Source organism: Heterodontus francisci, unplaced genomic scaffold (genome assembly GCF_036365525.1).
Source record: "Heterodontus francisci isolate sHetFra1 unplaced genomic scaffold, sHetFra1.hap1 HAP1_SCAFFOLD_816, whole genome shotgun sequence".
In the NCBI taxonomy this organism is placed as follows: domain Eukaryota; kingdom Metazoa; phylum Chordata; class Chondrichthyes; order Heterodontiformes; family Heterodontidae; genus Heterodontus; species Heterodontus francisci.
This window is the reverse complement of record NW_027141246.1, coordinates 207,337-223,544: the sequence shown is the minus strand read 5'-3', so window position 1 is coordinate 223,544 and position 16,208 is coordinate 207,337. Positions and strand designations below refer to the sequence as shown.

Sequence of the window (16,208 nt, the reverse complement as noted above, 5' to 3'; positions counted from 1 at the left end):
CGGGGACTTATCTGTCCTCATGTCTTTCAAAATTTCCAGCACGTTCTCCCTCTTAACAGCAACCTGTTCGAGCATATCAGCCTGTTTCATACTGTCCTCACAAACGACCAGGTCCCTCTCACTAGTGAATACTGAAGCAAAGTATTCATTTAGGACCTCATTTAGAAACAGATGTTCTCAGGGAACTGCACGACAGAAATGTGGAGGTTGTTTAGGGAGCACTTACTGTGACTGCTGGATCGGTTTGTCCCGATGAGGCAAGGAAGGGATGGTAGGGTGAAGGAACCTTGGATGACAAGAGATGTGGAACAGCTAGTCAAGAGGAAGAAGGAAGCTTACTTTAGGTTGAGGAAACAAGGATCAGACAGGGCTCTAGATGGTTACAAGGTAGCCAGGAAGGAACTGAAGAATGGAATTAGGAGAGCTAGAAGGGGACATGAAAAAGTCTTGGCGGGTAGGATTAAGGACCTGCTGAGTATTTCCAACACTATCTGTTTTTATTGCAAACCCAACTCTCGGGATCTTCTGACCTTCCCACAAACACATCATGACAACATTGCTTGTTAATGTATTTAGTGATTTGTCCAATCTCTGGCCAATTCCTGTTACTTCGGTCTAGAAGTTGGGGACTTGGAGAAACTCTCCCTAATTCACACAATTATACTTCAGCTCAGGAAACTGATTTTCTCAGCAATTGATAATATATAACATGACTTCTATTTGGAAAACCAAGGGAAGCAAGCTCGATTTCTGCTAAGTATAGCTAGTGACGAGACTCCATACAACAGTGGGGCCATTCCAAGTTAACCCGATATTTTTAGACAATGTAGTCATGGAATAAAATTATCCTGATTAAATTGTACACATTAGACAGTGTCACAGAAACTGTGTGTTTGTCAATAGCAAACACAAGGAAAAATTTTAATCATCTACTTTTCTGCTGCTGCTTTCAACCACCAGCTGTGTATCTCAGAAATTTTGGTCTCCAGTGATTTTCTGACCATCAAGTGTGCAATCAAATTGTTGATATGTGAGAATAGCTTTTCACTGGCCATGAGGACTGGTAAAATTTCCCTCTAATCTTTGTTTGGTTTTGTTGGTGTAGAACAGGGTGTGAGTGAATGAGTGAACAAATGAGGAGAAAGAGGAGGATCCTGCTCTTTATAAAGCTGTGACCACTGAACTGGGCTGGCAAAAAGTGAAAGGGTAGCTGCAGGGTTTTTTCTGAAGTCGCAGGTTAGTTTATTCACAATGAATCTTTTGAACATCTTCCCTTTGAGCTCCAGCTCAATTTTGCTGCTGATCATTCTGGTTTTCCTTTTAATTTTCTTCATCAATGGGTCGAGCACAAGATCTTCATTCAACGCTCCTCCCTCTCCAACTCCTCTTCCATTGATTGGGAATCTGCACCAACTGGACCTAAAGAACTTTTACAAATCTCTGGTGAAGGTAAGAGAGGATTGTCATTTACTGAATGGTGGTGCAAGAGTCTTATAAACAGGGAATGAATAGATAAACAATAATATTCAGTGAAGATTGTGGTGAAAGTCTGATTAAAATACAGAATAAATATAAAAAACCTAAAACTCAATATAGATTGATAAGTCTGAGTAACACCGAGTAAATATATAACCCATAATATTCACTGATTACTGCTGAGTGTCTCAGTAACAGTGTAAATATATAACCCACAAGATTCACTGAATATTGCTGTGGATTTCAGTAACAGAGTACGTATATGAACTGCGAGGAGGATAGTGCAGAACTGCAAAAGGACAAAGAGAAGTTGGTGCAATGGGCAGACAGGTGGCAGATGAAGTTCAATGCTGAGAAATGTGAAGTGATTCATTTTGGTCGGAAGAACGTGGAGAGACAATATAGAATAGAGGGTACAATTCTAAAGGGGGTGCAGGAGCAGAGGAGCCTGGGTGTATATGTGCATAGGTCATTGAAGGTGGCAGGACAGGTTGAGAGAGCGGTTAATAAAGTATACAGTATCCTGGGCTTTATTAATAGCGGCATAGAATACAAAAGCAATGATATTATGTTGAACTTGTATAAGGCACTCGTTCAGCCTCAGCTGGAGTATTGCGTCCAGTTCTGGCCACTGCACTTTAGGAAAGACATGAGGGCATTGGAGAGAGTAGGGTTAGTATAAATGGATGGTTGATGGTTGGCACAGACTCGGTGGGCTGAAGGGCTTGTTTCAGTGCTGTATCTCTCTATGACTCAAAGTTAGGATTCTTTTCTTGGAGAAGGCTGAGAAGTGATTTGATGGAGGTATTCAAAATCATGAGGGGTCTGGACAGAGTAGATAGAGAGAACCTGTTCCTGTTCGTGAAAGGATCGAGGACAAGAGGGCACAGATTTAAAGCATTTGGTAAGAGAAGCAAAAGTGACATGAGGAAAAACTTTTTCACGCAGAGTGGTTAAGGTCTGGAATTCACTGCCTGAGAGTGTGGTGGAGGCCGGTTCAATTGAAACACTCAAAAGGGAATTAGATTGTAATCCGAAAAGGCAAAGTGTACAGGGTTACGGGGAGAGCTGGTGCAGACGCGATGGGCCAAATAGCCTCATTCTGCACTGTACCAATTCTGTGATACTGTGATTCTATATAACTCATAATATTCTCTGATTATTGCTCTATCATAGTAACAGAGTTAATATATGATGTATAATATTCACTGAAATTGCCAGTATCTATTTAGCAACAAATATTAAATCAGTCAAGAAACTATCCAAACTGTAAGGCTTGTGGTTGACACTAACTTTCTTCAGCCTCCTGATCAGAAAGGTACCTTTATGTAGGTCAGGCAATGTGGCTGATTTCCACATGCAGCTCAACCAACAGTTACCTGTAGTGAAGATATTACAAGAAGCATGCTAATTATAATTGAAACCCAGTAACTTCTCAACACAGAGTTACTAATCAATTACATTCAAAGGTTCAGCATTGCACCTTGCTGAAGAAATTAATTGACAAAAAATATCTATATCTATGTTGGGTGTCATTTCTCCATGAATGCTTTTTTCAGTTTGGGAGCCCTGTCTGACAGATGTCATTCTGCTTGGAGTTCTCTCTGCTATGTTCATTTCCCCTATACATACCCAGTGTATATTGTCCGCCCAGGCCTTGTAGACTATGCAATGGTAGTTGTTGGTGTTGCCTGTGCCCATTACTTACCTTTTTCCTTCTGACAAACTAGTTCACTCAGTCATATCTTCCCAATGACAGTGGCTATACAACCCTGTATCACTGTTGTCTAGTGAGTGCGACCACTCCTCCGAGGAGCTTACTCTGAACAAAGAAAGAACAAAGAAAATTACAGCACAGGAACAGGCCCTTCGGCCCTCCAAGCCTACGCCGATCCAAATCCTCTATCTAAACCTGTCGCCCATTTTCTAAGGGTCTGTATCTCTTTACTTCCTGCCCATTCATGTATCTGTCTAGATACATCTTAAAAGACGCTATCGTGCCCGCGTCTACCACCTCCGCTGGTAATGCGTTCCATGCACCCACCACCCTCTGCGTAAAGAAGATTCTGTCATCTTGTATGGATGAGAGCGAGGGCTGCAGGGTGGATGAGCAGACTGATCATGGCACTGTGGTACAGGAAACCATTCAAATAGAGAATAGGAACATAGTGGTAGTAGGAGATAGTACAGTCAGAGGGATAGGCACAGTTCTCTATGGCCAACAGAGAGAGTCCAGACGGCTGTGTTGTCTGTCCGGTGCCAGGGTTTGGGACATCTGCTTGGGGCTCGAGAGGAACTTGCAGCGGGAGGGGGAGGATCCAGTTGTCATTGTCCATGTAGGTACCAAAGACATAGATAGGACTAAGAAAGAGGTTCTGATGGGAATATGAACAGCTCGGGACTAAATTAAAAGGCAGAGCCACAAAGGTAATAATCTTTGGATTATTACCTGAACCATGAGCAAATTGGTGTCGGGTAAATAAGATTACAGTTAAATGCATGGTTCAAAGATTGGTGTTGAAGAAATGGGTTTCAATTCCTGGGGCACTGGCACCAGTACTGGGGAAAGTGGGAGCTGTACCATTGGGGCGGTCTTCACCTGAACCGTACTGGGACCAGTGTTCTGGTGAGTCATATAACTAGGGCAGTAGCGAGAGCCTTTTAACTAAATGACTGGGGGAAGGGATCATGTGAGAGGAGATGTGGTAAATTAAAGAGAAAGGACAAGGCAATAGAACAGGGTAGCGATATGGGAAATAATGACCAGAGTTTAATAGGAAGGGACAGAGTGAATAAACTGAAGAATGCATCAGTAGATAAGGCCAGAGTTTGCAAGAATGCTAAAAAGATGGAATTAAAGGCTCTGTACCTCAATGCGTGCAACATTTGTAACAAAATGAATGAATTGAGAGCACAAATAGAAATACATATGCATGACCTGATAGCCATTACAGAGACATGGTTGCAAGGTGACAAAGGCTTGGAACTAAACATTTAAGGGTATTTAACATTTCAGAAGGACAGGAATCTAGGAAATGGCAGTGGGGTAGCTCTGTTAATTTGAGATGATATTAGTGTAGTAGTGAGAGATGACCTTTGTTCAGAAGCTCAAGATGTAGATCAGCTTGGGTAAAGATAAGAACTAGCAAAAGTAAGAATCCACTTGTGTGAGTAGTTTCTAGGTAAGTTAAAAATAGCTACTCTGTAAGCAGAGTATACAGGAAAAAATAATGGGGGCTTGTTAAAAAGGGACTGCAATAGTTATGGGTGATTTTAATCTTCATATAGATTGGATGAATCAGATTGACAAAGGTAGCCTGAAAGATGAGTTCCTCGAGTGTATTCGGGCCAATTTCTTAAAGAAGTACATTCTAGCGCCAACGAGAGAGCAGGCTATTTTCCTGGTAATGTGAAATGAGACAGGATTAATTAATGATCTCATCGTAAAGGAGTCTCTAGGCAACAGTGATCATGACATGAGGGTACATAATGTGGGTCTAAGATTAGTTTCTTAAACTTAAATACGGCAATTATAAAGGTATGAGGACAAAGTTGGTGAAAGTAAACTGGGAAAATATGTTAGAAGGTAAGACAATAGAGAAGCAGCAGCAGATATTTAAGTAGATATTTCATAACTCGCAGCAAAGATATGCTCTATTGAGAAAAAAAGACTATGAGAACGATGTGTCATCTTTGGCTAACTAAGGAAGCTACGGATACTATCAAACTGAAAGAAAATTCATACAGTACTGCGAGGATAAGTGGTAGGTCAAAAGATTGGACAGATTTTAGAAACTAGCAAAGAATACTTAACAAAATAATAAGGAGGGAGAAATTAGAGCGTGAGTGAAAGCTAGCTAAAATATAAAAACAGATAATAAGAGTTTCCACAAGTATTTAATAAAGGAAAAGAGTAACTAAAGTGAGCGTTGGTCCCTTGCAGGGTGAAACTGGGAAATTAATAATGGCAAACAAAGAAATGTCAGAAGCCTTGAACAGATATTTTGTGTCTGTCTTCACTGACACAAAAAAAATCCCAAGAATAACAGAAAATAATGAAGTAAAAGAGAGGGAAGAACTTAAAGCAATCATAATCACCCAGGAAAAGGTACTGGCTGAAGGTACTGAACTCAAGGCTGACAAGTTCCCAGGACCTGATGAATTGCATCCTACTAGCTGCAGACTTAGTAGGTGCATGAGTAGTGATCTTCCAAAATCTCCTAGATTGTGGAAAGGTCCCAATGGATTGGAAAATCACAAATATAATACCTCTCTTCAAGAAAGGAGGCAGACAGAAACTACTGGTCAGTTCGACTAGCATCTGTCAGTGGGAAAGTGCTGGAATCCATTATTAAGGAAGTAATAGCTGGACATTTGGAAAATCATAATACAATCAGGCACAGCCAACATGGTTGTGCTAAAGGGAAATCGTGTTTGACTAATCTATTAGAGTTCTTCGAGGAAGTAACACGTAAGGTGCATAAAGGGGAACCTATAAATGTGGCGTACTTGGATTTCCAAAAGGTATTTGACAAGGTGCCACATCAAAGGTTACTCATCAAAATAAGAGGTCATGGTGTTGGGTGGATGGATAGAGAATTAGCATGGATAGAGAATTGGTTAGCTAACAGGAAGCAGAGAATAGGGATAAATGGGTTACTTGTGGGTTGGCAAGCCGTTACTAGTAGATCAGGGATCAGTGCAGGGCCTCAACTATTTACAATCTATTTCAATGACTTAGATGAAGGGACTGAAGGTATGGTTGCTACATTTGCTGATGACACAAGGATAGGTAGGGAAGTGAGCTGTCAGGAGGACATGAAGAGTCTACAAATGGATTTCGATAGGTTAAGTGAGTGGGCATAAATTTGGCAGATGGAGTATAAATTAAAGGCCTGCTCGGGTCCACAAATGAGACCCAACCCGAGCCCGACAGAACCCCATCCGAACCTGAGCCTGACCCGACCCGAGTCCTTCCATCTTTTTCCCGCTCCCGACCCAACCCGACCATCAGTTAACCTACCTTCCATTTTTCACTTTGTTCCTTAGCTGCACAAGCTTCAAATAACTGTAACTAAAACCATCTTTAAAGTTCAAAAAATAAATTAACATTAAAGTCACTTACCTGATGTGGTGATAGAGTGTGTCTGATCGGGCCCGGCCCGACCTAAGCCCCAATGCCAGACCCGGACGTGCGACCTGACCCGACCTTTACCCGACACATGTCATCAGGTCCCGTTGGGTTCGGGTTGGGTATCAGGCCTTTAATGCAAGTGGAATCTTGGTATTTATTGAAAAGGGGGCTTGAGTATAAAAGTAGGGAAGTGTTGATACAGCTGTGTAGGGCCTGAGTTGGACCACATCTGGAATACTGTGGATAATTTTGGTCTCCTCACTTAAGAAAGAATATAGTTGCATTAAAAGCAGTTCAGAGAAGTTTCAGTCGACTGATTCCTGGGATGAAGGGGTTATCTTATGAGGAAAGGTTGGACAGGTTGTGCCTATACTACTGGAGTTTAGAAGAATGAAAGGTGATTGTATTAAAACGTATAAGATCCTGAGGAAAGTGGACAGGGTGAATGCTGAAAGGATATTTCCCCTTGTGGGGGAATCTAGAACTAGGGGACACAATTTAAAAATAAGGTGTCTCCCATTCAAGACATAGATGAAGACAATTTTTTTCTCTCAGAGGGTTGTTAGTCTATGGAATTCTCTTCCCCAGACAGCAGCAGAGGCTCGGTCATTGAATATGTTCACGGCTGATTTAGACGGATGTTGGATCAACAAGGGAGTCAAGGATTATGGGGGGCAGACAGGAAAGTGAAGTTAAGGCCGCTATCAGATCAGCCATGGTCGTATTGAATGGCAGAGCAGGCTCGAGGGGCTGAATGGTCTACTCCTGCTCTTATTTCTTATGTTCTTATGAATGTGTGTCGTCTGCCATGGGCTTAACAACCAACATTTTACTGAGAGAGTTCAGTTCATAGGATTTCAAAAGCCTTTTTACCATGTTTTCTGATAGGTATAAAAACACCGCATTGTGAGAAGATATTATTCAGGTTAAAACAAAAAAATTGAATTTAATTTGTGAATGAGAATTATGTAGAAGGAAAATAATGAGAATGCTAGTCCATCTTAAAAAAAACCTCTATTCCCTTAGTGCAGCTCTCACACACTCAAAAACTGAGGCAGTAAATACAAGAAGCAGGCCAGTGCTAGAGAAATGGAGGGTTCATGGTGGGACATATTGAGGGAGAAGATCTGGATTTATGCAGAGGGTAATGGAATCGGGGCCATGGAGGGAGCTGAAGGTCAGGGAAATAATGTTAGATTTGATGCTCTCGGGTAGAGGGAGCCAGCGGAACTTGGAAAATGCAGATGTAATGGGATGAGAGGAACTTAGTATGGTTGAGAACATGGGCTCTGTTCAACTGCTTAGTGAATAACAGTGCAGTGAAGAAAGATTAGGTGTCTCTCTGTTGGACAAATTCAATTTCATTTTGTTGTGAAAGCAAGTCACTTCATTTGACACAAAATACTGCAGCTGCTGAAAACCTGAAAATGCTGGAAATACTCAGGAGCTCAGGTAGTGTCTGTGGAGCAGAGTTAACCTTTCAGGTCGATGTTCTAAAGAAAAGTCATCGACCTCAAACGTTAACTCTGTTTCTCTCTCCACGGATGCTGATTGGCCTGCTGAATATTTCCAGCATCTTCTGTTTCGATTTCCCCTCATGTTATGTTCTTCTCACACAATTAATACAGAATACATTGCATGACCACCTGATGTGCATCCTCCATATAAATTAACTAGGAAATCTCTCAATGATCAAGGAATGTTAATAATGTATTTTTTTCCACTTTGTGTTTAGCTGGCAGACAAATATGGCAGCATTTACACCTTGCATTTAGGATTTCAAAAATGCATGGTACTGGCAGATTATAAATCGATTAAGAATGCATTGGTTGATCAGGGTGACATATTTTGTGTAAGATATGCTACAACATTCAGTGAAGCAGTCACTGAAAATTTGGGTAAGTCCTTGATATTTTTGGCTCACTGTTCTATTTGTGTTTTATTGTGCCTTCCCCCAACTTACCAACATTCTACTCCTCTGTGTTTCTCATTTCATTGTCCCTGGGCTCTGCATAATGTTAGTCTTAACTTCCATTCAGATGTCTCCATTCAATGTACTGATTATTCCACAGGTTTTATACAGATAAATGTGTTCTCTAAAATAGGGAATAGAATAATGTCAGAGAAACATGTTCGGTGATAATATGCGGATATCCCACAGCAATTCCATGGCTAATGCTCTTATTCCAGGATTTTCCAACAGTAGCGTATCACCATTCACCAGGAACTAGTTGGATCAAGTCTTTTTCTATATGAACACTAGGCAGACAGTTACACTGCAGGCAACCTTTATAGCCGATAAATGCCAGTTTCTGACAATGAGCTGAATTCGACAAGGCCACGACAAAACAGCAGACAGTCCATTCGGACCACACGCCAAAGAGCTGCTGCAATTCCAAGCTGGCAGCTCATTTAAATAGATGGGCAGGGCCCCAAACCCGATCGCGTAGAGGGGCAGGCTGTCTGTCCCCTGCCTTGGTGTCAGCTGTCTGTGCGCAGGTGCTGACGCCATTTTTAAAGGACTGTTTGCCCTGGCAAGAAATTTAAATATTTAAAGTAAGATGAAATGAAATTAAATAAATACATCTCTCTTGCCCCTCTCCCACCGCATCCCCAATAGAGATTAAATTAAATATTTGCCCTTCCTCCCACAAAAACACTTCCCTTTACATCTGACCATCCCCCCCCACCAAACTGCACAAACTTTAAACTCTAACCCTTCCCACCATCCCATACACCCATGATACTAATTTGACCCCATTCCCAACCCTCCACAGCTCCGCACCAGAAAATGACCACCTTCCCACGCCACCAACTCATCCCCCCACCCCCCGCCCCCGCACCAGTATTCCAAAGGCACAGGAGTGCCGGGGTGAAGACCTGGCGGGACATCAGGTGTGACGGGAGAGTAATTAATGCAGGTATTTGAAGTTATTTAAATTGTGGTTCCTTTGCCCAGTGGCGGGGCCACCGCCCATGAGGCCTCACCATGGCAGGCAATATCAGGCTGGGCCCTGTCAGTGTCGAGGTCCGTGTCGGGCCCCGTCTGGAGATTCGTGAATAACCAACCACCTCCACCGTTGCTGGGGATCCCTATATCGAGGGCTCTGTAGAATCCAGCCCAGTAACTTTCAAATGTTTAATCTGCTTGACTAACTTTTCATAACACACTCTAATGACTTTCCTTCATGTGCTTGTATGATCTCCCATAACAAGATTAAATGATATTCCTCAAAATGTTCCTCTATCCTTCCCAAACCTCTAATCTAGTGTTCATTGATGCACTTGGCATAACCCATTAAAACTTAGAATACAATCCTCAATATTGAGGGATGAAATTTACTGACTGATGTCAGTACAAATATGTTGATGTAATGATTATTCATGTTCCGATAATATTTCTGAACAGCCGGGATGGCATTCCTTAACATTCATGGATAACAGTCCCTTTCAATGTTACCTTAACATGCTGGGATAGCATGTTTTAATTTACTGAAATGTCATTCCTTAACATGTTGGGTGGTGTTTAACATCTGTTATCGGGAAATTGCCGGAGTCAATAAGTAATGTGACTGAACAGCTTGAACATTTTCAGTTGATCAGAGAGGGCCAACATGGATTTGTAAAGGGTAGATCATACTGATAAATCTGATTGACTTTTTTCAAGAGCTGACTAAAGTAGTTGACAGGAGAATGTCCATGGGTGTTATTTATTTGGACTTCCAGAAGGCATTTGATAAAAGTCTCTCCTAAGAGATTGTTAGCTAAAGTTGAAACTCATGGAATTGAAGGCAAATTATTGACTGGGTTTGGAAATTCGGTTGAGCGGATGGAGACAGGGAGCAGGGATAATGGTCAGGTACTCTAATTGGCAGGATGTGACCAGTAGATATCTCACAAGCATCTTTGTTGGGGCTCAATTATTCACTGTATTCATTAACGACCTTAGATGGTGGAACAGAATATGCAAATGTCCACATATCCAAATGTCTTAACATACTGGGATGATATTCCTTTGCATTCCATAATAGCATTCCTGAAAATGCTTGGATAGAATTCCTTAACTTGCTGGGAGAGAATTCCTTAATGGGCTGGGATATCTTTGCTTTATTTGCTAGGATAGCATGCTGCATTCCTTAACATGCCGGGACAGCATTCCTTAAAATGTCAGGATGAGATTCCTTAACATACTGAGATTACATTCCTTAAAGCACAATACTAACATTCTTAAGATTCTCGAATGTCATTTCTTAATTGTTACGATCGAGGTGGGAGGAGTGCACTGTTTTTCTCGTTCCACTTCTCCACAGGTCACAGCATATATTTACATTTTTTCCCAGTTCCCGTTACACCAACCATGTTTTCTTGAATAAACAACAAAATTGATCAGTTTATTATAAAATGAGACATAGCCAGTAATGAAGCAAAACATTAACACACAGAGTGAAATATGAAAGTTCCCTTTTACCTTAGCCCCTCACACACACACACACACATCGGTTAACCAAAAAATAAAATGGTTTTCTCTTTCGAGCTCGATTAAGAAAAATACTTTGGCCAAATACTTGCTAATATTTGAAGAATAAAGAGAAGATATGGAAAGATGTCAGATGTCCTTTGTTTCGATTTGGCATCTCAAATACACATAGATGGCTGTCACTGGGATCTTACCAGAACAGTTCTTTACAGACGGCGTTGAAGATCAGTTTGGGCTGTCTTTTCAGGAGAAATGTGGCAACAGTTTCAGTTTGTTTCTTCTGCTTGCTTCTCAGGGCTTCTTAAAGAGATGAAAAAAAACAGGAAAGCTTTTCAAAGAAATGGGACAAGTTGAGCAGGGGTTTGCTCCCTTGGCAAGTTTTCTCCAACTGTCTTTTTAACACTGTCCATACTCAAAACACACAGTCTAAAGCGAAAACAAAAATAATGGGCTGGATTTTAAGGAGCCCTCGATGTCGGGATCTATGGTGGGGAGGTGACTGAAGATGGCTCAGGATGAGGCCCGCCAAGGACCTCGCTGGCAGGGCCCAGCCCGATATTACTGGCGGCGGCAAGGCCTCATGATGGCACCCCCCACCCCTCCGCCCCGGCCGCTCGGCAACTGGACCACAATTTGAATATTAAAATTAATTCAAATACCTGAATTAATCTTACGTCACCTCCAGATGTGGCAGATTATGGCTGGCGGGCAGCCATAAAGGCGGGGCTAAAGTGTGGCGAGTCGAAGAGACTAGTGGTTGGCAGGAAAAAAGACAGATGTGCAAGGGGAGAGCCACCTGTGTAACAGCCCGACAAACAAATTTCTCTGCATCACCTGTGGAAGAGCCTGTCACTCTAGAATTGGCCTTTATAGCCACTCCAGGCGCTGCTTCACAAACCACTGACCACCTCCAGGCGCTTACGCATTGTCTCTCGAGATAAGGAGGCCAAAGAACCTCCAGATGTCCCGCCAGGATGTTCACTCCGGCAGCCTGCACTGCCATGACTTCAGATCTCCGTCTGGGGAAATGAGGTGGGAAACTTGTAGGGAGGGGGGTCGGTAAATTTAACAGTGTGGGATGGGGGAATGGAGTCAAATTAGCACCATGGGTGCAGGGGATGGTGGAAAGGGTTGCAGATGAAAGATTGTGCAGCTTGCGGTGGAGGGGAGTGAGGGAAGGTCAAATGGTAAAGGTAAGTGTTTTGGGGAGAAAGGGCAAGTAATTAATTTAATTGCTATTGTGGGGGTGTGGGAGAGGGGCAAATGAGAATATTTAAATATTTTAATTTCCCAGTACTGCTGACAGTCCTTTAAAAATGGCGTCAGTGCCTGTACACAGGCAGCTGATGCCAAAGCCAAGGACGGATAGTCTGCTCTCTCCATGTAATTGGATAGGGGGTGGGGTGGCTGCCTGCCCTGGCTTTTTAAATGAGCTGCCATGTTTGGAATGACAGCGGCTCTCTGGTGTTCTGCCCGCATGAGCGGGCTGACATTCTTTTTGCCCGCCATCAATTTCAGCAGCGGGCTTATAAAATTCAGCCCAATATCAGAAGAGCCAAGCCTCCTGACCTCTGTAAATCTTGACCTGTCACTTCTTTGCAAACGTCTTTCCCCAAATTAAAAACCCCTGGCCGGCAATTATCTGAAGACAGGTGACTTCCAGTAAAGACTTGTTTTAGAAACCCTTATTTTTTCCAGTAATTGTTTTCAAACCAAGTCCAGAAGATCTTCCAATGACCTCGTTTTAAACAAAACACAAAGTCAAGCTGCTTCATTTGAAACTGAATTGTAGCTAATCCCCTCTGATTTGCCGCCTTCTTCCAATTGCAAATGGTACGCTATTACTTCTATTATGTCTGCTTTTTTAGCTCCTGGTTTTAACACCAAGGCCAACAGGTCTGCCAAATCCTTAACTTTAACTTTGGTTAAATTTCTTAAATCATTCACGGATACATCCTCCTTCCCCAGAAAGGTTGCAACAACTAATAAAGACATTCAGGTCGAGTAAACTTTAATTAAATGCACAAGAAACCTGTATTTTTTTTTTCTTTTTCTCTTTTGGATTATTATTCCCCCACTTACAATTGTACGTTCTCGGCGTTGGGTTATCCCGCACAGAACCCCCAATTATATGATACAATCAAGGCAGGAAGAGTGCACTGTTCATTTTAGTTCCATTTCTCTAGTAGCTAGTATGCAGGTACAGCAGGTAATAAGGAAGGCAAATGGAAGGTTGGCATTTATTGCTAAAGGAATAGAGTATGAAAGTAGGGAAGTGTTGCTGCAACTGTACAAGGCATTAGTGAGACCGCACCTGGAGTTTTGTACAGTTTTGGTCCCCTTACTTGAAGAGGGATGTAGTTGCAGTGGAGGCAGTTCAGAGGAGGTTCACTGGATTGATTCCAGGGATGAGGGGTTTGTCTTATGAAGAGACATTGAGCAGTTTAGGCCTTTACTCACTCGAGTTTAGAAGAATGAGAAGAGATCTAATTGAGGTATATAAGATGATTAAGGGGATTGACCAGGTAGACATAGAGAGGATGTTTCCTCTTGTGGGGCAATCTAGAATGAGAGGTCATATTTTTAGGATAAAGGGTAGCAGATTTAAAACAAAGATAAGGAGAAATTATTTGTCTCAAACGGTCATGAGTCTGTGGAATTCACTACCCCAGAGTGCGGTGGATGCCGGGCCATTGAGTAAATTTCAGGAGCAGATAGACAGATTTTTAATTAGTAAAGGGTTATGGAGAACGGACAGGAAAGTGGAGTTGAGGCTGAGATGAGATCAGCCATGATCGTATTAAATGGTGGAGCAGGCTCGAGGGGCTGAATTGCCTACTCCTGCTCCTAGTTCTTATGACCTTATGTTCTCCCCGGGTCACAACATATATTTAAATTTGTTCCCAGTTACCGATACGGTAAGCATTAACACACAGAGTGAAATATGAAAGTTCCCTTTTACCTTAGCCACACACACACACACACACGTACACTGGTTAGCCCAAAAAATAAAGAGATTTTTCTCTTTCGAGCTTGATTGCAAAAAGAAACAAAAAAACACTTTAGCCAAAGACTTGCTAATCCTCGAAGAAAAAAAATATGAAAATATGTCAGGTATCCTATGTTTTGTTTTGGCCTCCCAAGTACACATAGACAGCTGTCACTGGGATCCTCCAAGAACAGTTCTTTTCAGGCAATGTTGCGGATCAGTTTTGCAGGCCTTTCAGGAGAAATGCGACAACAGTTTCAGTCTGTTTCTTATACTTGCTTCTCAGGGCATCTTGAAGAGATGGAAAAACTGACAGGCTTTTCAAAGAGTTGGAAAGAGCTGAGCTGGGTTTTTTTTCCCTTGGCAAGTCTTTTTAACACTGCCCACACACACCCAGCTCACTGTCCAAAGCAGAACCAAAAACAATGTCACAAGAGTCAAGCCTCCTGACCCCTATAAAACTTGATCTGTCACTTCTTTCCCCAAGTCAAACAACCCCTGCTGCATAATTATCTGAAGACAGGTGACTTCCAGTTTTGAGCACTCCTTGATTCTTCCAGTGACTGTTTGTTTTCAAACCAAGTCCAGAAGACCTTCCAATGAAATTTCTTTTAATACAAAGTCCAGCATCTATGGAATCCTTTTCAGTTTTAAGACCCAAGTTCTCAAGAAAAAAAATAATAAACGAGATGGAAGCTCTCGTAACATAATATACTTGGATGAAGTTTCTTCAGATGCTGGAGTAACAGTCCTTAATGAGGTCTGAGATAATGCAGAAAATCACACTGATAGGTTTGTTTTTTGATCTCTAAAGCGTGGGCTGTTATCTGAGCAACCAGATTAAACATTGATTTTTGGTACAATTATAGGCATGATTTTCACTGAGGGTGAAATGTGGAAACAACTTCGCAGATTCACATTATCAACTCTTCGTGATCTCGGACTGGGCAAGAGATCGATTGAAGAGAAAATAATTGAAGAAGCAGAATTCCTGGTCAATGTATTTAAATCTTACAATTGTGAGTTTAACCTCTTTTATTAGAAATATTCATTCATCCACATGTTTCAAATCTCACTCACCGGGATTGTGCTTTGTTTGATTTCAAACATTTTATAAACATTGAGTAACCAGATATGGGAGCAAGGCAGTTGGTTTAGGAAGCCAGGAATATTGATTAGGGTTAGGAGAGAAGGTGAGATGAAGCAGGAAGTTGGGTTAGGTCATGCAAACTGGGTTATAAATGTGAAGAGAGAGAAGAGGCTTCAGAACGCAAAGAATTCTATGCTTTGAATCCCCGGGAAAAGAACAGAGTGGGAGAGCTGGCCCTGAGTCTCGATTTTTTTATAGAGGATGTCACAGCCATGCAATCTGAAGTTATGGACTCTAAAATGAACTTATGACATAAACACAAAATAAACACTTTTCTTTGAAAACAAAATGGAGTTAAGAGGTCAGGTGGCCTTTCCTTTCCTGCCAATACACATATAATTGCAAGAACCATGAGCTAATTTGCCTGTCTGGACAAGTCTTGGAAAAGTCATTAAAATACAACCGATCTCTCTGGACACATCCCTGGGAAATTATTAAAATACAAATGACCCTTCCTGTCGTACATTCATGGAGAAGACTTGGAGTGCAGAGTTCCGGACCGGTAAGTATAAAAAACTTAACTCGGGGATTCGCAGCCTACATTCACGGAGAAGATTCGGAGGGCGGAGTTCCAGACTGGTAAGTATAATAACTTACCTCGGGGATTCGCGGCCTACATCCAGGGAGAATACTCGGAGGGCGGAGTTCCGGTCCGGTCAGTATAAAAAACTTACCTCGGGGATTCGCGGCCCACATTCACGGAGAAGACTCAGAGGGCGGAGTTCCGGACCAGTAAGTATAAAATCTTACCTCGGGGATTCGTGGCCTACATTCACGGAGAAGACTCAGAGGGCGGAGTTCTGGACCGGTAAGTATAAAATCTTACCTCGGGGATACGTGGCCTACATTCACGCAGAAGACTCAGAGGGCGGAGTTCTGGACCGGTAAGAAGAAAAAACTTACCTCTGGTGAATAAAACTGAAAAGTGATGTCACAGGAAAACTGTGACCTGATTGGCTGGTAGGGAATTTGTACTGAATTT

At 42.1% G+C, this 16,208-nt stretch overlaps 1 protein-coding gene across 1 annotated transcript in view; it reads left to right on the top strand.

Annotated features, from left to right (window-relative positions):
* Positions 1–1,179: 1,179 nt before the first annotated feature.
* The window catches only part of LOC137362530 (cytochrome P450 2K6-like), a 131,521-nt gene continuing 116,492 nt past the window's right edge, over positions 1,180–16,208 (top strand). Inside the window, exons 1-3 of the mRNA XM_068026922.1 lie at positions 1,180–1,449; positions 8,346–8,508; positions 14,946–15,095. Of these exons, the coding sequence (XP_067883023.1) occupies positions 1,252–1,449; positions 8,346–8,508; positions 14,946–15,095 (511 nt within the window). The 5' untranslated portion in view covers positions 1,180–1,251. The remainder of the gene's footprint in view (positions 1,450–8,345; positions 8,509–14,945; positions 15,096–16,208) is intronic.